We start from the raw sequence: 23,231 nt of genomic DNA, 5'->3' as shown, positions 1-23,231 counted from the left end.
ACTATCTCACTGATAGTAAGAAATAACATCCATTGCTTTAAAAGTATGCATATTTCTTGCTGGTAGTACTGCACGTGCCTGAACACCCAATTGCTATCCAGCCCTTTGTCCTTGTTTGCATCCCTGAACAGTCAGAAGGGATGGGACTGCCAGAACAGGTTCATGAATGACCTTGTAATATGTAAGCAAAGGTGTCACTGTCTGACTACACCAGAAAGCATGCTTAGCTGTGTAAAGAAAGAGTGTAAGAGACTTCTTTTATTCAGGAACAGTCTTTGAAGATTGTCCAAAGATATTTCCAGGGGGACTGAATACAGAATGTCTCCATTGCTGTGAAGATATGCTTTCCCTAACAGCTGTCTCTAACAAAGTTTTGCTTAGTGGAAGGCCTCTTTGTGCTATGGTCTGTAAGGAAACTGGTCTTGGCACAAGCATAAATGCATATGACAGAGGAAACTGAGTTATGTGTGCTCCGTGTAGCTCACGATAACAATGACAATGTAAAATGTCAATTTTTCATTAAGTGGTTCTGTGCAAAAGAAGTTGCAAGCAGAGACGTGTTCTTATTGCTTTAAGGTGGCTTTCCTACTAATGCACACTCTTTCGACCTTTAAGCTCAACAACAGGTTCAGTGCTGGGCATACTGTTTGTTCAACTGAATAACACACAGTAAGAATAAACTGTTTTATTAAAGGAGAAGAATCATACCTCCTGCTCTGTAAAGCCTAGTCTATATGTTTTACTGATATAGATCTACTCAATGCAAGCATATGTGTGGCTTTAGTAAAAAACAGACTTACCATGTCAGACATGGTAATCCATCACTATAATAGCTACTTTGGCACTTACACTTCTGCAACATTTTTAAAATCTGATGGAAATGTGAAGTAAACCTGCCAGTGCTAAGGCTGGTGCCTAAGCAAGAGCTCTGTTGTGAGCAGTAGTGGCAAGTACATCTCTGTCTAATGAAGAGCCTCAGGCCTTGATTCAGAGCTGACCAGATGCATGATCTCGTCAGCTGCAGCAGATTTCACAGCAGAGCTTATATTTGGCAGAGCAAGGTTCAAAGTATGTCCTGCCCAAGAGCCAACACATTTTGAGATATCCCCTGGCAATAACCAAAATAAACTGTAACATATCTTATTTACTCTGCGTGTCGCAGGGTGTTATGCTGACAAGGGTGACAGTCTGGCCCTGGCATCTGAGCTGCCCAACCTCACACTCGGTCATGGTCTGACGGGCAGCAGAGCCGCTCACTTCAGCGCAGACCTGGGTGCCTCTGTCCTCACACAGACCATCTTCATCACAAACACAGCTGTTGGATTGCACTAAACAAAAAACACAGAGGAAAAACACTTAGGATAGCATTCAAGTCATAAAAAACAAAACAAAACAAAACAACAAAAAACCCAAACCCCAAACAATCAATCAAACAAAAACAGACTAAAACATTTCCAGTAAAACTGTAGGACTGACAGAAATTTTCTGGAGGGTGCTTAGCACAAGGAAGACATGGATCTGTTGGACCAGGTTCAGAGGAAGAAACGAAAATTATCAGAGGGCTGGAGCACCTCTCCTGTGGAGACAGGCTGAGAGAGTTGAGGTTTTTGTCTTGGAGAAGAGAAGGCTCCTGGGAGACCTTATAGCAGCTTCCAGTATCTGACGGGGGTTTATAAGAAAGATAGGGACAGACCTGTTAGTAGGACCTACAGTGGTAGGACAAGGGCATATGATTTTAATCTGAAGGAGGGCAGATTCAGACTAGATATTAGGAAGAAATTTTTTCAGATGAGGGTAGTGAAACACCAAATCAGGTTGACCAGAGAGATGGTGGACGTCCTATCCCTGGAAACGTTTAAGGCCAGGTTGAATGGGGCTCTGAAGAATCTGGTCTAGTTGAAGATGTTGTGACTGATTGCCAGGAGCTTGAACTAGGTGGTCTTTACAGGTCACTTCCAACACAAAGCTTTCTACAATTCTGTGATTCTTTTCCTAACCTAATTCCCTAGTCCTTTCAGTAAGATCAACTAACGCTCAGATTCTGTGAAAAAACTGAAGTAGAAACAAGAGGGGCACTGCTGGGGCTTCCTCTGCTCTGAGAGGCTGATCATGTTTGTGGGAAAAGCTTGCTCAAGGGGACTCAAAGATTTCTCTATGTTACTGCTTGAACTGGTTCATGTATTTACAACTCCAGAGCTCAGATAACATGTAAGATGAGAGATTTGTCCTTGGACACTAACAGATCATGCAAACCCTTACAACTAGTATCTTTATTTTCATACATGCAGTTTCATGTTTGTCTCTGTTGAAGCTTCAGCCAGTTTTGATTCTCTTTGGTTTTTTTGTTATTATTTTTGTGAGCCAAAATAATAACTGTTAGACAAAACAGATGAACTCATATCAAGTAATCCTTTTTATTTTGAAATTATAACAATAACTATGCCTCTAGCTTGGGCACTTCTAAAGCCCTTAGATTAATTCTACATCTTGCCCATTCCTGGCAACCCTCCATTAAATGTAACATAGTGTAGGACACTCAGGGAAAATATATCAGGGAATTTGAAAACTTCCACTACAGACAGGTTACAAAAGACAGGAACTATTTTGTCTGAGGGAAGAGAGCTCACCTTTGATCACTATGTGAGAAACTGGGGATAGACAGTGAAGTACAAACAAGAGTAATTGGCTTTCCTAGCTAGCATGCAGTAAGACATTTAAGTCCTTGCCAGAAGATACTGCTGGGGAGACTGCTTGGCAAATTTCTGGAAAGCTTTAACTATTTCTGTGGGCAATAAGGACTCCCATAGGTAGAAACAGTGAAAAAGAGTAGGGCAAGGGTTTCACCCAAAACTTCCAGTGGACCAAAATGTTGACTCAACAGGGACTAGGCGTAAGATAGTCACTATTTCTGCAGATAGTGTTCTTTGTTACAATATTCTGTTGGGTTTTGTTTTCCATGGTTGGAGATTCCTGCTGTGTTTGGGCACTAAACACTGGGTTGATGGTTTGAACCAACTTAGCAGTGCATGGTGCTTCTGGGAGGAACTGAAGATGCCACACCAGGACAGATCATCTGCTAATGTGTTGGGAATAAATGGGAATATGGGAATAAAGACTTCATTTGGTCATATGAACAATTTTGCTTACAATTGTGAAGAATCTCTTACCATTGCATTTTTCCCATGAACGGCACGATCCACAAGGTATTTCAGCTGCCTGGCGTATTTTGCAGTTTTCTTCATTAGTGAGAGAATATTTTCTGCCTGTGCACTCCAAGGCATGCATCTTGCAAACAGTTAAACTTATGTTTCTCTTGGTTCTTTGATCTGTAGCACAGGTGTCCAGGGAAGGACTGAAAAAAAAAGAAGGGATTGCACTATTTAAATGTGCTTTGTCTTGGCATCTCTTAAAAAGAGCTGAGGGAATGGAAAATATTCAGAGTCCAGTTCCAGTTTCCCTGTTCACTGAAGTACATCCTAAGAGTGCAGCAAGGAACTAAAGACATAGACATGTGAACAATCCAGATTTCTTCCTTTTCCATGTTGCACCTTAGTCAAGGTCTGTCCTGTCTAAAGGACAGGGATATTACTGTCTGTTTACCATTGATCTCAGTAGCAGTGAGAGAGAGACTTCAGATAAAAATACTTCAGACCTCAATTATTCTCTACATCATGACATAAGCAGGAACATTAGTACATCCACAGAAAACATTTTCATACATATAATGATATATATGAATATGCACAAATATTAAAATATTTTACAAATGTTTCTTGATTTTAAGACATTACAATATACTTAAAGATCTTTATGCTGCTGTCCTTTAGAAACCACAGCTTTTACTTAATAAAATCTTATGATCCACCATCAGAGACCAAAGATATTTTTGGAAATACACATGAATTTCCACAAAAAATTCATTAAAAATATTTATCCAGGAAACTTGCTGGTGTGTTTCTTGAAGTGTGGATAGTAATCTAAACCCACAAAAATGAGTGTGTAGAAGTGGCAATAGTAATTCATGGCCAAGCTTGAACTGTGTTTATTTTGGGGAGAGTTCCAGGAAATTATCATCATTTGTGGTTCATGCTCTAAGTGTAGGAGGGGAGGAAAAAAACTTTCCCATTACTTCTGTGTTTTAATCTCAAACCCCAGAGTTCTCCACTTGTTCTCAATGCAATCAGAGGCATCTGTGTGGAGTGAGCAAAAGAACGATGGTCTGGCTCAGGGAATGCCTATGCTCTTCTGGATGCACTTTACAGCCATGGGTAAGGGGCAGCACAGGTCACCAGAGAGCAGAGATGCTCCTGACGGATGGAGAACTTTGAAATTCAGCCCTGAAGTCTTTTTTTCAGCATGGCCTCTCATTTTGAGCTCACAAACACTCTCCGAGAAACTTTTAGTGTCTTACAGATCGGTTCTGAAGGCCAGTCTCAGCTAAACACGTGTTTGGTGAGCAGGAGAGGCTGATGAGGTACATACACACTGAGCTGACTGAAAGGATAGGGTAACTCGCTGTGAAAGTGGCTGCTTCGAGAAGGGAAGAAATATTTGGAAGATGGAAATCTAGTGAGAATGTCTTGACTCAAACTTTGCTCACTTGCTTGCCAAGCGTTAAGGTGATTTTTCTTCCCATCCCCCTTCCCCCTGTCCACCCCCCGTGAATTAGGAAGTGGGTTTCGATCTATAAATGAGACAATAAGGAAAAGAGCCTTCTCCAAGCTTTTGGTACGGTTCTTTGAAAGGTGATTTGAAAACTCTTAGAAGAGCTCACTTTACAGAAATTTTAAACTATCTGTAACATAGTGCCTCTTTAAGATATTTAAAATATATCATGAAGTTCACTAGCTGAGCCTGAAAACTGTGATGCACCTACCTGTGACCAAATATTTTTAGCAACTATATTACATCTCCCACTTAAGTTAGCATCCTCAGCTGCTAAAGGTCAAAATACCAGCCACTATATCACTAATAAAGTTTGTTGCATAAATTTTCCGTAATGCTCTTTTGGTAACACAAAGAATGAGGTTAACCCTCTTATTCTGAGGCACTGCAACAGGACAGCCCAAAGGATACGTAGCACCAAGCAGCTGATAAAGGAAGAAGATGCATTTGTATGCATCTGTTGTATATTGTGTGTATACTGTTTGCTCGTGTGGCTGCACAGCCTCTGAGTTAGTGGAGCACTGATTCATATGAGAATTATCTTTACAGACAGAGGTATAAGAAAAACTCCATCTTTAAATGTAGTCTTAAATTTGGGAGAACAAAATTTGTTCCAGGGAAAGCAACTAATTTGTAATTAAGTTGTTTGTTATATTTAAAATTGTTCAGACTCTTTCCTTGCCCGAGTGATAAACCTCAGTATCAGAGTTTTAAGGTCAAAATCTCGCACACAAGGCAGCTTAATTTATCTGAAAATATAAAGACCAGACCTTTGCACAAATCTTCCTGGTTTGCACCACTTTAGTAACACCCAAAAGAAGAAAGGGAGATGATTTACCCAGCTGCTGAACTATGAATCCAGGAGTTCATGGACTGTGTTGCCAAACTCTCACTACAGTACAATGCCCGAAACTGTCTCGAGAGTTCTTTAAATATTTGCTATAGCTGGGTCAACCAGGAGAAAGCCAGTGGGCATCAACACATTCAGATGCATAAGAAAAAGAATGAAAAATCTGCACTCAGAAGAGAAATAATAATTTGCACTCATTGCTGAGAAAGGATACTTCCCAGGGCTGGGAGAACCACAGCAGTGCAGTAAAATTATTACAGACAAGGAATAATCCTTGTAAAGTGAATGTGAGAAATGTAATATTTTTACCTGAAAAAGAAAGCTAGGATAATAAAAACATTTCACTAATATTTTATATTGTGAGAAATTAAATAATATCTGTAAGTCCACAGATACCTTCTCCCTTTCACCTACAATGACAAGTAGAAAACTTTTGGTGAAGCAAAAAATTTATCATGCAGCGAATGATATTAGCTTCCTAAAATTATATTCAAGACACTAAGTTTTAATATACCACAGGCCAAGAACTCTCAGGAGAGACATAGACACTATGCAAATAAATATGGAGGAAAAAAGAGGAGATAGTACTTAAAAATTATCAAATCTCATCTTTCACTGTGGAGATAGTTGTCAGCTCCTGGAGACTGAGGTTCCATCTGTATGGTTCCACCAGCTGTTCTCTGATTCCTTCCTTTTGCTAGAGACAGTTCACACATAGTAGCCGGTGTCCATACTCTCTCTGCTCCCAGAAGATGGGGACTGCATCAGACCAGAGTGGTGTCTGACCCCAGTAACGCCTGTGCTGGGCCTGAGAATTATCCAGGAATTGGCTCTTGCCAGAGGTCTACTGCTTTAGTGATTTAGCAGCTCTGGTGCCAGAGATTGTTCCCTTGCTCTAACTGATGAGAACGGATCTAAACTAAGGCACCATACCACAGGGACAAATTATGCCTCACCAGCCTGTTCTGGGGTTCTTGTGCTGTCCTGGGCAGTGTTTTGGAAACTGACAGGATGGAGAAAGCCATGGTGTTCCAGAGTTCCCACACGAACTCTTCTTGTTCCCAGCTCTCTTCAGAGAAGAGGCTGCTGCTGAAAGTCACTGCCACAGCAAAAGAAGTTATTTCTGCTCTCTGAGGAAGGACCAAGATCTGCTTACTCCTACAGCCTTAATGGGCTGGAAGATTATTCTGCTTTGACAGCTGATGATTTATCTTTCTATCCTTAGATGTGTTATTTCAAGACAGTGAAAAGATGGCATCAGGTAACAGGAATGACTGTTATCTATCTTCTTGCTATTTTCAACATAATTATAAAAAAGAGAAATAGGCAAGTAGTAGATTAACTATAAATGAAGCTTCAACAAATAACTAAATGTAATTCATTTAACTTCTAAGGTTACTATGACTCCACCCTAGCATTGTGACTCCCCACATATTCTAACTAACCTCAACACATCCATAAATCAGCAAAGGTTGTTGCCTTATTTAAATAAGTACTGAGAGAAAAAGAGCGGGACCAGATTATATAAAATATTTAGGTGTTTAAAGATAGAAATAGATAGCAGAGGTATTACAAATCTGGTAATGGCTCCGGACCCTTGGGATCTGCCCAGTGGATCACATCTGCATCTGAAATAAGCTCACTAATTTTAACTTTGAGATGTTCAAAGAGTGCTAATTTTGGCTTAAATCAAAGTCACCACACAGGGCACTCCCAGTCTATGTGGCTGAAGAAAAGTACACATGCTTCTCTGAAAGTTCTACTACCTTGAAATCACTTGAGGTGACTTCAAAGTTTCTTCCTCCTACTACATATGGATAAGACAAATTTGGTCTGATATCCTGGAGTTTCCAAACTGCTCCAGCTCCTGCTGTCACATAAACCTGGCCAGGTTTCATCTAGAGCTCACACTCTTTGTGATGACTTTATAGAAGAGATCATCCAGTCTATGTAAGCCAACCCAGATGTTGGAGTGCTGAGCTCTTTGGCACATCTGGCCATCAGCCCCAGGTGATGTAACTTCCTTACATTATTTCTTCTGTATTGTTTATTGCAGAATATATGCTTAGATCAAACAGGAAACAATAAACCCTGATCTGCAAGTCATGAAGTCAGGAAAGGTGACGAGATTGGTCTATGAAAACTGCTCTATAAATGTGAGATGAAATTAGATTACTGTGCCTTTCATAACTCCACAGTCTCTCAGCAGCGAAAAGAAATCTACTTTATTTCACTAGCTTATAGGTTTGATATTTATGTCCCAAGGGCATCTGTTTTAAGTTTTACTCCATCTTCTAAATCCCAAAAATGTAATTTTATCTTTTTCCTTCTATTTCATAGATAAAGTGAAATTACCCCTTTACCTTTTGTGATCAAACCAAATTCCATCAGTACTAAAGCCCACTGACAGTTCTGACAGGGAAGGTAAGTGATGAATAGGACATTGATTGAGCTCTTAAGCAAAGTACAATGCCTCCTTCTCATATGAGTAAAGCTTTCTCCTCTGTTATGGACTGAAGACTTAAGAACTGTAATTGATCTTGAATAAAGTGGAAATGTGGTAGCAAAATTGAGCCTGAACTTACCCACACTCATAGGGCATTTTGCACACACATTGTGACTGATATACCTTCTCCCATGGCTGACATTTAGGCTCTGTCACTTCTGGTTTCACAGTGGGCACTGAAGTAGAAGAACACAAACAGTGATATTAAGGGTCAGAAAAACAAGGGCTGCTAAAAGTCTACTCTGAAATTATCAGCTGAATTTAGCAGGCACTGAATTATACAATCATGACATAAAGTCACATTCTACATGTTCATTAAAAGTATCTACTGCGGGGAAGGAATCAACACCACTAAAAAGATACGATACACTTTGCAAAGTTACTGTGCAGTAATTTATCTATGGGTCACAAGTCAGACGGAAAGAGACAGGTACTGTGTTCAAGCTTAAATATTCATCTAATTTCTGCTGCAGCTATTTATTTCTTCTAAATTTAGACTGCTGAATCACAGATGGAAATGGTTTTGTCATTAGGTTTCAGAGTTACTGACTTCCCTGCTGTCCCCTGTAGAAAGTCTCCTGTAGAAATGTGAACCCTAATATCTTTATACACTGATAGTAATGAAAACTGCAAGTTCCATCATTAGCCCTCAGTCTGTGCTAACTTCAAAAATAAAAGCAATAGTAATTCTCGGGGAATTTTCATTATTGCAGATGTCCCATTCTTTAAGCACACAGTTGTATTCCAAACTTTGATAAACATTTCTCTGGAGGTTTCTGTAGCAAGTAACAGTAAATCTTTGCTGAATCTATATGGACACAATTTCTGAGGAGGTTTTATCCTGATTTGTGTTTTAGATCATGTGTCTGTTAGCATGAAAGTTTAGTCCTCCAGAATGTTGTTGCCTTTCTTGAAAAAAAAAATCTCCCTTACAGATTAAGACTGGCTAAGCAAAATAGATGGACAGAAATCACCAAAGAAGAAGGAAAAAAAGAGTTGCAGTGCACTGCAGTACAGACAGCAGGCCTAACTCTGTCTTCTTGCAGAGGGGAAAATATTCACCAAAAATCACTGCATTTTCTTCATCCTGGGGGTTGCTGGTTATGTGGTTGATGGTTGCTGACACTTGCTGACTGAATACTCCCATCCAAACATATCTATGCCACTGTGTCAGTGGGTAATTTTTACCCTCCTTATCTCATATTTCCTGTGTTTTTAACTCCAATACCTTGGATTTCCAATCCAATTGTAGTCTTTTTTAAAAAAACTTTTGGACTAGTATAATGCTCCCATACAGTGAGGCACATGCAATTTCTAAAGGTGAAAGCATTTAAAACTTTCTAATTATTTCTGGAATTTGAGAATGTGATGGAACAAAATAACAAAACAAAAGAAAAACAAACAAACAAAACCCAAACCAAAACAAAAATCCCAAACCAAAACAAAACCACCAAAAACCACCAAACCAACCAACCAACCAACCAAACAAACAAACAAACAAGTTAAAATCACAGAGGCTTAGCCTAAGTAATTGGCAACAGCACTTCAGCATTGCTGCTCTGGCACTTTAGCAGCAGTGAGTCGTTTACGTACAGCTATGAAATCCCCACACTTCCAGTGAATGTGGTTATGACACAGTGGCAGATGACTTACACCAGGATCTCACAGGACTGTTGTCTTTTGAGGTCTAAGCCTGACTGTCACCTTCCTCTTCCTGCAGGTGAGGCAACCTCAGGTAGCAGTTGGTTGATAAGGACAAGACAGATAAGAAATGTAGGACAAGACTACTTTTCTGCAGCAGTGATTGTTGTCCCCAGGAGAATACAGGACCTCAGGCGAAGTTGTTACTGGCTTGAACCAGCAAGTTGCTTGGGTGCCCCAGTGTGACTGATCAGCACTACAGCAGCGCTCAAGAGAAATTCTTGTCTGTCTTCCACAGTTGGAAAAGACAAATTTGACAGAATACTTCTGAATTCTGAATGCTTCTGAATGCTGTAGCCCAGTTCCCTTTCTCCTAGTGTCTGCCCATGTCAACCCAGAGCTTACACAGCACTCACCATGAATTAAAAGAAGCATTTTCCCATTGCTTCCAGGTCCTGGATGTTTACTTCATATCAGCTGTATGACTGTCAGATGAGCAAAAGCAGTCACCTAGCCCTGTCCTTCTCTGCCATGAGAGGCTGTGGTGTACTGAACAGTTTCCACATGGAAAAACTCTCTCTCTAAGATGCAGTTCATATAGTGGTGGTTTTATACAGCATGGGTGGAAAGCGAAGTATACTTGGGTGTCAGAATAGTCAGCATATATGTCCCAGGCAATCTCTTAAAATGTTGTCAGTGACAATATGTGATAGCAGTAGGGGGAGTGTGACGCAAAAAACCTTAAGGAAACCTCACAAGAATTGCCTTAAAGCATCTTGTTTGAACAGACTACAGAAAACACACACACATGTTTTCTGTTCTGCCTGCTGGTGGCTTTTTTTATCACTATATCAGCAATAGCTCTGTCTGTACCTCAACTACATAGCCGGTCCAGGAAAGAAACTCCTGCATTGTACTTGCAGGACTGCAATGGCTTACCTGGCTTCTTGCACTGGATAGTCTTCACGTCAGGAGACCACTTGAGATTGGGCTCACACAAAATGGAGTGTGCCCCTTCCAAGTGCATGCTGTGTTGGCAGGACAGAGTTATTCTCTCACCAATCTCATACACAGCTTTCCATGGCTCTCCTTGCAAACCCCCCTCCAGGTCAGGCAGGAGACAAGCGGTTTCTATGGATTGAAGCATTCAAGATAACCACAGTGAATCAGTGGATTACATAAAGCAGCCATGTATTTTATCTTCTCCTAAATTCCTTAACAAATTGAATAGTGAGGTTGGCTCATTTTCCTGTAGAAACATATCGATCACACTAGTGCAGGATATTAACTCATCATACCTGCCAAACATGCAATACTAAGGACATGGTGGCAGTATCTTCTCCTGCTGCCTGGAGGTGCAGCCTAGCTTTATAGCACTTCTCTGCCCTTAGGACCCATGTTGCTGTTGAAGGAGGACCCCAGGAGGCCACGTACTGATACACAAAGAGGTGGCCTTTAAACAGTATGGACTAGCATTTGTAGACAGTCAGTCCTCTTGGAAGTAGAAAAGGATGCTGCTGAAACACAGTGTTGAAAATTCCCATGGTTCTTGCATACATCTACAAGACTTGCATATGGCAACAAAGCGTTTCCACAGGAAGGAATTCCTGTACTGGTATTTAGTTTCCATCACTTCCAACCTTTCTTAAAACCAGACTTCATGAGTGCGTTTCTCATTTAGTACTACAGTATCTGGATTCACAATAAAAGTCAATTTAGACCTGATTGTGACTAGGGAGCTGGGAAGTGAGGGTGTGTACTTTCCCCCTGCTGTCACTGGAAAGCATATGTTATGAGATGTTTCTCTGGAATTCAGAAATGGAATTGTATTTCAAAACAAGAACCATTTAGACATACCCTGGCAATATCTGTCTCCAACTTGCCATTGTAAACTACTGTCACACTTAGCAACAGGATCACCAACGAGAGAATATCCATGTCTGCAAGCATAAACAATGCTTTTCCCAACAGGGTAAGAGTTTTCAGCATTCTGAAAGAAAACAAGCAGGTGAAATTTCAGACATACAATATTAGAACTACCAGCAGCACTGAACTCTGATTCTGGGATGCAGTGGCTGTAGAAAGTGAGAAGTAACAATGCTTCTCTACAATGCATTGATGAGATCATCTGGAATACTGGGGGCAATCCTCGTTAACAGTAGTCATATGGTCAAATATGGTCAAAAGGGGTATGCAACAGTGCTCTCCTGATGATGTATAAACTGACTGCAAATATGGCTGTTATCAAGCATTAGCAGGGCAAGATAAGACCTTGGACAACCTTAGGCTAGAGGGAGATCAGTAGAGAGATAATGGCTTTACTAATTCTTAGATGGCATGTTGTCATTTCAAAAAGTTAATATGAGGGACTGGAAGACAGAGATTTTCCCTCATTTTATATCCCATTGACTTCTAAGGAGAGATCTTATGAAAAATTGAGGCTACTCCATGAATTGCACTTTTAGTTTGTGAACCAAAAATATCAATGTAGGAGACAACTTTTATCAAAAAGACAACTTTTACCAAAACTTTTTACCAAAAAAAAACCCCAAACCCCATCACTAGAAAAAGAGGGAGTGCAAAATTTTGGATCTTGCCTCAGTTAGCAGTTGTGTAGAGGCAACCAATGGATTTTGAACTAATCCTTTCATCTATGTATTGAGCAAGGAGAATTTTGACAGCCTGATAACATGGAGAAGGCATAATCCATTCCTCCAGGGGAGGAATTTAGTCTCCTTTTTCAAGTAGGCCCAAGTTACAGCTAGCCAAGTACCTTGCCAGATCACAGTTTCACCAAGGAGCAACAAAGTGGAATGTTGAGTTACAGAGTGAAGATTCCTAAAATCTATATATAATTTTGTTATGGTTTGTTTGTTGGATGACCATGGGCAGTTTACTTTCTCTGTGTTTTTTTTCTCTAATACTCTCTAATTTCCTGTGATTTTATATGTAATCCATGTGGCTCAGAAAACTTTTACTAAATATATATGTTGAAGGACTTTTCTCTTTAGGTACTATTGTGTAGAAAAGCAAGGATTTTGTTCTGGTTTTAGGGGTGGGCTTTTTTGGATTCATTTTATTTTTAGTGTGAAGTATGGGATATTTCATGTAAACTTCAGCCAGCAAAAATGCTGCACGAGCTGCTATATAGTAGCTCTGACACTAAGCTTAACAAGAAAAATACAAATTTGCAAATTAACATCTTCTTTAACTGTAGTAAAGACATTGCAGATTGGGATGGGACAGATAATGTCAGAGCAATAGAAATAACTTACTTGAACAAATCCATTTTCCAAGGGAGGAGGAGGTGAACAGAATTCTGTAGGAGTTCTGGATAAATCAAAACAGTGTGGTTCAATCAAGCTATGAAGCAAACAAAAGTACAGTTTAGTTTAAATTTAGTCTTCTTATCTTTCAAAATGCTACACTTCTCAGTGAAGCCTGTTTTCAAGACTATTATCCTTACATTTTCATCACAATTATATTTAAATCAGGCACTTCCAGGCTATCCAAGAGAGCGGTAAATAGTATGCTGTCAAGTTTACTGGCTTTTACTCCATTTTCTAGTCTTACCTTGTGTTGGATTCACAGCTTTTGAATTTCATTTTCTCTCAACTTAAATAGTAAAGCTCAGTAAGTGATCTTCCTCCTGAATTCAATAGCTTATGCACCCTTCTGAAATAAATTTTTAAATCTTTCTGAAGTTGTGCTCCAAATGTTTTTTATTGCTTACCGAAGATGCTGCAACTCTTCATCTTCACATGGTCTGCTTTCACTCTGCTCTCCTATGCAGGTCTTCCCACCCCCACGTGGGGAGGGGTTGTTGCAGGTTCGACTCCTCAATTTCCTTCCCCCAGAGCAAGGACTCCAAGAAGACCAGCAGCTCCAGTGTCCATCAACAACACCTATGAAACATTTGGGAATATTTCACATTAAACCACTCTATTTAAACCACTCTCTCTTTAAAGCACTCTCTGTGAGTGATTTAAAGGCACAGGCTTTTCAAAGCTAGTGATGGTCCCAGCTGTGTCCTTACAGAGAATTCCAGATTGCAAGGATCTAATCTTCCATCTTTCCCCAACTTGCCATTTACCTAAGTATAATTCCACAAAAGCTACATATTATCACTCTCTGAGAGAACACAAACCCAGCTATCAGCTACAACTAATTACAAAATTAAAAAGCAAAAAGTTTTGAAGGTATTGATACTCGGTAATTCTAAGACATGTACTTAATTATAGATGGTAACATTGAGTAGTTAGCCTTGTCCACTGTATCTAACATTAATAATAAACCCAGCTCTTTGGTAAGTACTGTTTAAACACGTTAAACAAAGGCTTGACATGGCCCTCGCCATGCTGTACGTCTGCAGTGGTACCTTACCCAAGAAGGCACTGCATGGGTGTGCAGCGGGACAGACAGACTCTGGAAGCAGGAGGACACAGTCTGTTTCTTCTAAACTCTCACAAATTTAAAGAGTGCTGACCTGGCTGATCTTGCACGAGAGTTCCCAGCTCACAAGCTGCTCCAAAGGTGTAAGGCTTGCAGTAGCACACACACTGTGTTCCTTCCACAGCTGGTTCACCACCATTCTGGCAAGGCTGACATTTGCAGGGATCATTTTCAGCCATATATTCTTCAATTGCTTGTTTTAGGTAATGCTTTTTGACTGAGGAGCAGGGCACTTCCTTTACAAGCTCATACAATGGTGTTAGCTACACAGAGTAGAGAAACGTAAATTTTAATAGTTATGATTGGGATATAAGGCTTTATAAGCATAGAAAATAATTTGTGACATATGCTCCTGCACATGGGAGTTAGCACATTAGATGCTTTAATTTGCTGACTAGATAAAATCTTATGTTAGTATTTAATATCAGTCTTTTTCTGAAAAGTTAGCTCTGCTTAATACCAATCCTTTAAAGCTATTGGTAGATCAGTCATGTATAAACATATCTGAACTATGAGGATATGGTTGAGACGAAAGTGTAACAAAGACCACCAGTGTACAGCAACATGGATTCTCACCCAGCTGTTCCTAGCATAAAAAAAATGGACATCTGAACAATCCACTATGGTATTTCACTGAACAGTGACCGAAGGTAATTATAATTTAAAATATTTTGCATTTCCATTGCCTATTTTATAGTATGTGCTTTTACATTTAGCTGAAAACTTCTTGACAGAAATACTTTGGGTTTATACCATTCTTCAGCATGTGAGCAGTTCCCAAAATGGACATAGACAAGGTCACAGTGAATATGGCCACACCCAGCTCTGAAGTGTCTTACTTGCAAAATCCCTAGTTATTCTAAACTTCTGAATGCAGACTGAAGGAGGAGGGATAAAAGGATACACAGAAGTTGGCAAGTGAAGTGGAAGCCACACAGACCTGCCAATATGCATTTCAGGAAAGAGGCTATCTCAAGTCTGGCCTTTTTCTAATAGGGTCACCCTCTATTTCTAACCAGAACTCCACTAAAGTCACTGAAGGCTGGTAAGATTATAGGTATTGACCTGCCTGTGGACTTAGATTTGTAATGTAGCTGATCATAGCAGCTTCATGACATTTTCTTCCTGAAAACTTTTCTTTTTTACAAAGTGATCTGAAAACAAAATGTTTAGACCATAGCCTGATTAATCACCAGCTGTAGCTTAATAATTTCTCCCCTCAAGGTAATCCAATCTGCTCACCTATGCTGAGGGAAAATAGCCTTACCTTTTTTTTAATTACTCTGGGATAGTCTGTCACTGATGCAGCCCACAAGGTGTAGCTCCGACTGTTCCCAGCAGGATTATTCAGCTCTAGATAACTGAGGCCTGCAACAGCACCTGGGCTTCCTCCTTCTATGTAAGGGTCTCCTTTAATCTTATTACCACTACTTCCTATAGATTCAGGATAGGAAATACAGACAGTATCAGCAGACTACCATGGGTTCAGCATGGTAGGAAAAAATTCAATGAAGTTATCAATACCTGCTCCTCATTTTGACAGCTATTTAGGATGAGATGAAGGTTGGACACACAGCAACTGTATGAGTCACCATTGAACATTTACCTGAAGAAGTCCGTAGTAATTCATCCAGTTTGGTGCATTCCACTTTCTTCTTTCTCACAAAGAATGCGTTCCATCCTGATGTAGTACACTCATAGAAGTTTGTTATGCTGACACCTGCAGATAATCCGTCCATTAACACTACTGTACACAGGAAATGTGTTGGATTCATTTCTGAGTTTCACATTGGCTGGAGAGGTCATGAAGTACTATGCCTAAATTAGAAGGCAACTAGCAAGCATGTGTGTGCTTTAGGAAGAACCACACATTGCTAAAGCCTACAGATGGAGGCTGAGAGATGGGAGGTTTATCTGGAAAAAATTTATTTATTTTCTCAGCAGTCCTTAATCCTACAGCACTGCTCCACACTGATTACCATCAGAGATGTCACTCTGGTGTTTGCTCTGTTTGTAATTTATTCTTTTTTACACAGTTTTACCCATCTTTCATCTCCAAGTGACTTTCAAATTTTAACATTGTTTGAAATTTATGGTGGCACTAGAATTGAAGCTTAGCCTGATGAGTTCCTCCACCGACTATGAAATATTTGCTATCCAGAGCAGGTCAGAGACATGGATCTAGAACTAAGTGTTGTGGTTTAAGCCCTGTTTTTAGTCTTCTTTCTTTTGCTCATGAAGAGAATGTGGTGACTTGAAGAAGTCTTTTACTTGATTTTAGGTATTAACAGGGAATACATGCAAATAAATTTTTATTCTTGACTATTAGCTTTGTTTCCTGCAACAAGTACTCTAGTACTCTACCTTCTGATTTCATTTTGTCAGTATCCATATAAAAAATAACTTTGTAGTGTCCTCCTAGAGATCCAGAGTGTAAGAAATGAGTCCCAAAACGTTCAATAAGTCTTCGGTAGATGCTGTAGTCATAGATGACTGGAAGGTTGAACAATTCCTTCCAGAAAGACTCCGCAAGAGTGAGGAAGTCAGGGTGGTTGTTAATGAACTGAGCAACTTCCACACTGTTCTCAATAACCATCAGCTGCTTACTCTGGGGGAATGAAAAGGCATCAGTTATGCTCTGTGTCACTATCAGAGTGGCTCCCAGTTGTGAGATGGCATGTATATTCCATTGGCTACTAACCAACAGCTTTACATAGCTGTCAGATATGTCTCGTCAACACAATCAATACAAAAAGAACACCCTGAAGTCAAGAAATATCATTGGACTTTTATTTATACTTGCTGCAACATCTTTCTTTTCCTCATGTGCACTTGAAAACTAGCATAAGAACAAATATGAAAGGAAAATATCATTCTTCAAAGCTCACAGTGGCTTCCAGAACCAGAAGCCTGGCAGTAGGAGGTTAACAAGCTTTGTCTGAAAGCAAATCAGAGGCAGTAAAGAGGTGTCCTTTGCACTCTGTTTTGTCTAGATAAGCCTTTTTTTTGTAAGGGTCTCCAAGCAATTTGAGGATGCTTCTAACATCCTATATGCCTAGACAATATTGTTCACTTCAAACTCTCAAAGTTGCTTTTGAACTTTGTTGGGCTGAGTCTCAAAATATGCCATCGTTAGTGTCTGCTGAGAGGCCACAAAATACACACACTTGTTACGTGATTTTATTTGCTATAACAAACAGGTTATACTTCATCATTGAGAGTTACCCCAAATTATTTATCTCCTTTTAAAACAAGATGAAGGCATCTTAGGTAAGGTAAGATAAGCAATAAGGTAGGATAAGCACTGTGACCTCCTGGCTGTTAAAGTTATCTCTCTAAATGAAGTTCTAGAAATGGCAAATGTAAAGTAAATTAACATTAATCACAGAATCATTGTTATTTTTTTGCTCCAAGGTACTGACACACACACAAAAAAAAAGGCACTAAATCACCAGTATAAATGGAAAAGATGAATCAATTATCTGAAGAAGCCAAAATAAGTCAAAGTTTGTCTCCGTCAAATAGTCAGGAAAACAGATAGTAAATAAATAAATTACTATCAGATAGGTTTTATGGGATATTTAATGTCATACACTTTGTGCCAAAAGTGTCCGCCAAAAATATTTGTATCTCAGTATAAAAACACATAAAAAATGATGAAAATGTTTATGTAACATACTAAGCCACAGTGGCAACTTATACATACCTTATGCAGGCTTTCATTCTGTGTCTTACTGAATCTATTTGAGTTTTCATACCTCTCTGTGTGTTTCTTATAAGACCAGGTGCTGTTGAAAAACTCATAACTGAAATCATTCTGAACTTTGACCTAGAAGGTGAAAGACAGAAGTCTGTATGAATGGGTTCATACAGGATTTTAAAATGACAACATAAAGAGTAGAGCAAGTCCTTACTGATGCAAAAAAACCTTATGCATTTTCCAGGTTGAATCCATTTTTGATTTCATAAAAAGTACTGAACACTATTGGAAAAGTATTCATCTGTATATATAGATGTTAATATGGGGATATTAAGTATTTATATTATGAAATAAAGTACACTCAAGATTGTTTGGCATGCTTCTGATAAATGTGAGACAAACCGAATCTCTGAGACAGTGACTTCAAAAAAAGCATATCTAAAAGATTTACACAAAACACCCCAAAGCCTTGCATTTCACCCACAAAACATTTCTTAGCCACTACTTATACTAGGGCGATGGCTTTACATTCAGTCTAACTGTGAGAGACTTAGATTATTAGAGATTTAGAGTTAGAGATTTAGAAATCAAGGTTAATGTTTTTCCTTTTATTTTAGCAATACATATTTGTATTTCAAAATAATAAGCAACTGCAGAGAGGGAATAGGTGTTGTAGAGCTGTGTTAAGGGAGCACACCTGCCAAGGGCCCCTGTAAGCTTTGCATCATTCTCCCAGTTTTAATCATGACTGTAAATACAAAGCTGTGCTTAAGGGAAACATACCTGGAAAGAATAAGCAAGAACACTTTCACTCAGCCTGTAGTATTCTCTGCTATCACCACTAAAGACCTTTCTGCATTGCCCTCCAAAGCTTTTTGTGTGAATTACTCTTCCCTTGGTCTCACCAGTAATAGCATCAAAGCTACAAGAAGAAAAAATATGAAAGGTCAGTAAGACAGAGAGGCAAAAATTACTAAGCCATTATAACTGAAAGATGGATTTGCAAAGTAAGATCTTTTACCCAAGAAAAGGGGTTATCACCTGCTAGACTTCTATACATGCAGAACTGCAGTCTGGATAGCATGTTACAATATTGAAAGTGAAATGTTGGTCTTGATTTGTCAAGAAAAATGAATAGATTGCATTATGCCTTAACATTAAGGCATTCGCATCTATCTCATCTGGTTTTAAATTTTATTATTGGAGCAATTACTGTAACATGAAAACAGCAGGGCATCCATCCCAGAATGTGAGTGTTTTTATTATATCTGAAGTATATGCATAGAAAGTGATATAACAACATCAAAGAAACTTAAGACAACTATTTTGCTAAGTTGCAGATGAGATGTATAAACAGAAATCCATATGGATCTACAGTGCTAAATGCAACAGCATTGAATAAAAAGAATGAGCACTGATGCCTCCTTTTTTCCATGAAGTAGATCACATGTTATTAGTAGAAATTTAATTTTATATCTTAGAAGCTGTTTTTCAATAACAGGAATGAAAGACTAAAAGCTTTATTCTGTGCTTCAGATCAAAAGACCTGTGCATCCTGGCTACACTGAGCCACTGGCATGAAGGAGGCAGTTGTACTGAACGCTTTTGCATATGGCATGTTTTACCATAAGCCCAGCCAGTCTATCTGTACACACAGAGCTTGTAAAGACATCAAAATGTAAGTGTATCTGGCAGCAGTAATACCGAGCCTGGCACAGAACATTACCCTGCTCCTGTGAGTTCTGAATTTGGAGGTGTTTTGTCAATATCACATACAGTTTTCTTCTCTTCACATCGATCTTCATCTGCACCATCTTCCTCACAGTCCTGATCACCATTGCACACAAGGGATCTGCTGATGCACTGGCCTAAATCAGAACATGAACAGGCAAGAACTGTTTGCTGGTTTAAAAATAGATCACCTAAAATCAAAGCAGAAGTCCTATTTATCTATTACATTAATTAGCATATTCACTCCCACAATGAACAGTTTGTGCCCACAAGGGCTTGTGAAACAACAATAAATGTAGATTTAAATAAATAGCACACTTGAGGGAACTACAGCCATTTGAGGCTTATGACATTCTAATGAAACAGTTGTCTTCCAGATTTATTTCCTAAGTTTTCACCCTTTGACACTATCACTTATGATTAACTGTGATTATCTCTCTGGTAGCACCAAAACATGTTTATCATGGTCCTCTGTATAAGTGTCTACCTACTGAGATAATGTGCTCTTCTGTGAAGGTAATGGAAGCTGCTTGGATACAATGACTGTTCCACAAAGCATTAGTTTCCAGGTGATTTCCAAGATACTTGGATATAGCATAGAACAGCTTCAAACAATCACATCTAAGAATGCACTCCTTAACTACCTTCTCATAATGAAAAAGACTGTTCTCTGGGGCAAATGAGTAAGGCAGAATGAATTAAAGAGGGTAACAGGGCTACAACATATTATCTGCAACAATCTGCAATGCTCCAGATGAAATTAAACCCATGCACAGTTAAGGCTATGAAAAAAGGAAACATCTACCTAAATCAAATTCATCTATAGATCAAGAGTTCTGCAAAAGACATTGCCCTTTTACTAAAGTTCAAAGATAATAAGGTTTTCTTCTTAACTTCATGACTAGAAAATGGTGAAAAAGATCTTGGGTGGTACCTGAGAAACACCTAAACCGATCACCACAGCCATCCTCTGTTGGGCATCCCCTTGTGGGGGTGCATGGTCTTGTTTCAAAGGCATCCCCAGAGCAGGGGTTTCCCCCATACTGGCCATAAACTGCTACCGTCCGTCTCCGAACCTGAATGCGAATCAAGAGATTTTAGAAAATCCAACTGGAAAGCAGGAACAGTTTGCTAGTATCAAGACAATAACACCACACTGCAGCTGTAAGGAAATTAGATATTCACTATTTTTCTGAGAACAACCACACCTGCTCTTATCATAATATGGTAAAACCCCCTCAATTTAATAGAAAGACAACTCCTTTATCTATAACATCTTTAGACCGATGCATAAGTTTGGCTTGGTTTGATGAAAAATGTAATATGTGACTGAAGACAAGAGAAAGCTGCTAAGAAATTTGTAGGTTCTTTTACATTCTTAATAGGACCTATTATGCCTGATATGAATTTGTTATTAAAGTTTTTCAAAGTAAACAATACCTTTAAGGAAGACAGTAAAATCTAACATCAAGTGGGCTACTTTTTGTTTCTAAAAAAAGTACTGTCTCATGGTACATGTTTAATTTTGACTAATCCGTCCTTCATTGATGCAACATCAAAGTAGACGAAAAGGAGAATCAAAAGCAAGTCTCTTGCACATAAATAGAATTTCCGTATAAAAATCATCAGCTTAGTTTCGTCAAGGGTAACATTTCACAACCAAGTTTTTTTCCCTTGAGACATGATGCCACTAATGAAAAATCAGTGAAATTTGTTACAAACCAGAATCAGTGGATGAATATCTGTGTTTACCAAGCAGTTCAGCTGAGCTTTTTTGAAGCCATCACCAAAATAAAAAGAGAACAAATTATATTACAACACGAACACCATAGCTTTGAAAGGGAACACATTGGGAATAGACTAAGAATTTATCTTCTGAGTTTTCTGCTCTTCGTCCTTTTCATTTTGCTGTGGCTTTTGTCTGACACCTGATTTGGGGTTTTAAAGATAGAGTGGCTACTTAATTACCAGGAAAAAAGCACATATGCTTATGAGATTATGAGTACAGAAAGGATGTGTCCATTCATACCTGCTTTTGAGTACAGCCATTGCACTCAGACCAAGGGCCAAAAGAATTCCAGCGGCAATGGACTGGAGGAGAATGGCTGTTCCAGTAGGGGTTTTTTTGAATTTAAAAAAAAAAAAAAAAAAAAAAAAAAAAAAAAAAAAAAAAAAAAAAAAAAAAAAAAAAAAAAAAAAAAAAAAAAAAAAAAAAAAAAAAAAAAAAAAAAAAAAAAAGGGAGGGGAAAATCATCAGTGATTTTCATCCATAAGCACAAGTGCAAAACTTTCCTAAAAAGTAAATCAGACCTTCAGTAACAATTAGGGTTATGATCAGGCTTTCTGTGAAATCACTTGGATTTACTTTTCATGTGTAAGGATGAAATCAGTCCCAGCTTGGGTTTTCTGGTCACTCAGAAGAAGAAACTAGACACATTCACCTAGCCTAAAGATCAGCAATGACTTTGTGCAACTATAAAGCAAGCTTCAAAGACCAGTTTCACATTGTAAATCAGGGAGAGGGTAGTCCCCATCCAGAGATGAGCAGGGAGCTGACAGGGGCTGTGTGTGCCACTGATGGCTGTGGCAGTGGTGACACCAAACAGTGTGTATTTCTCCCAGGAAATATATCTGAAGACCTTTTTAAGCCCTGCCTCATGTGATGTACCTTAATTACACATGCTTAGCCTTCAGCATGTAGTTCATTAAATAAATATTCACCTGGAAAAAATGGGAAAGAAGGCTGAAACTTCCAGCAACACAAAAATCCCCAGCACCTGAAAAAAAGAGAAGTAAAAGCAAACTTACTTTGATTTTCTGCTTTTTCCTGTTTTAGCTCATAGAGCTCTTCAAGGTTTCTGCAATTTTTACACTAATCAGCTAAGAAATAAGAGAAGTTCATGCTCATTTTCTCAGCTGTGTTGTGCAAACTTTTGTTTTTTAATTTTTTTAATTTCTTGCAGTGCTGTCCAGTTACCTTTTCAGCTATTTCTCCATATAAAATCATATGTCATTGCACTTGACATATTCACTTCATCAGTCCAAATTAAGTAAGCAACTGTCTTACCTTCATGTTAGATGAGTATTTACTCAGATTTACAGCAATTACCAGGGAAAATGCACTTCTAGCATTCTCAATTCAGCAGCCAAAGGAGTCAGTCAGTCTGTCTGTAGCTGTTCATGTCTTCTCACTCTGCCTTGCTCTCTGCTTTTCTTTCCCTAAAAGAGTTGAACATTGCCAAGGAATTTTAACCTTAACCCATCCAGTGCTCTCCAGGGACGAAGTCTGCCTTGGGAGCTGCTCAGTGTTTTGAAGACATATAAATCAAGTCTTGGATGTATCGACTAGAGCTGGCAGAAAATTCCGAGAAGCACTTACTGGAAGAGCAATCATCTTTTGCTTATCTTCTCTCTCACAGTTTTTTTTCCTCTGAATAAGATTTTCCAGAGATTCCAGGCCATGCACACTACACCACGGCTGAGTTTACAGCTTCAGTACGAAGAGCTGCTCTAGATAAGGCTGATGTTGCTAATCACAAATCTTCCTTCTCCGCTGAAGTCATGCTGATTTTTGTGTATCAGTTTTAACACTGAAAATCAGCTTATGGATGTGAATGCAAGTTTTGGTCAATTCTGGCCTCATTCTGCCTGATTTTTGTGGGGATCGTCATACATAAGAAGAGTAC

General features: G+C 39.0%; 1 protein-coding gene across 1 annotated transcript; it reads right to left on the bottom strand.

Annotated features, from left to right (window-relative positions):
* Nucleotides 1-228: 228 nt before the first annotated feature.
* C7 (complement C7) lies at nt 229-22,756 on the bottom strand. The gene is made up of 18 exons (XM_027896180.1): nt 22,613-22,756; nt 22,267-22,322; nt 21,575-21,650; nt 20,480-20,621; nt 19,541-19,682; nt 18,598-18,736; nt 17,821-17,943; nt 16,479-16,722; nt 15,721-15,834; nt 15,382-15,548; nt 14,149-14,377; nt 13,396-13,567; nt 12,938-13,025; nt 11,520-11,652; nt 10,602-10,793; nt 8,101-8,197; nt 3,168-3,352; nt 229-1,328 (listed from the first exon to the last, which is right to left on the bottom strand). Exons 1-18 carry the CDS (start codon nt 22,616-22,618, stop codon nt 1,141-1,143), a joined length of 2,493 nt encoding a protein of 830 aa, XP_027751981.1. The 5' UTR covers nt 22,619-22,756; the 3' UTR covers nt 229-1,140.
* Between the last annotated feature and the right edge of the window lie 475 nt (nt 22,757-23,231).

The sequence above is a fragment of the Empidonax traillii genome, unplaced genomic scaffold (assembly GCF_003031625.1).
Source record: "Empidonax traillii isolate 1590-97213 ecotype Southwest subspecies unplaced genomic scaffold, ASM303162v1 scaffold484:size464376, whole genome shotgun sequence".
Classification (NCBI taxonomy): Eukaryota; Metazoa; Chordata; class Aves; order Passeriformes; family Tyrannidae; genus Empidonax; species Empidonax traillii.
This window is presented reverse-complemented; position numbering and strand designations above follow the sequence as displayed.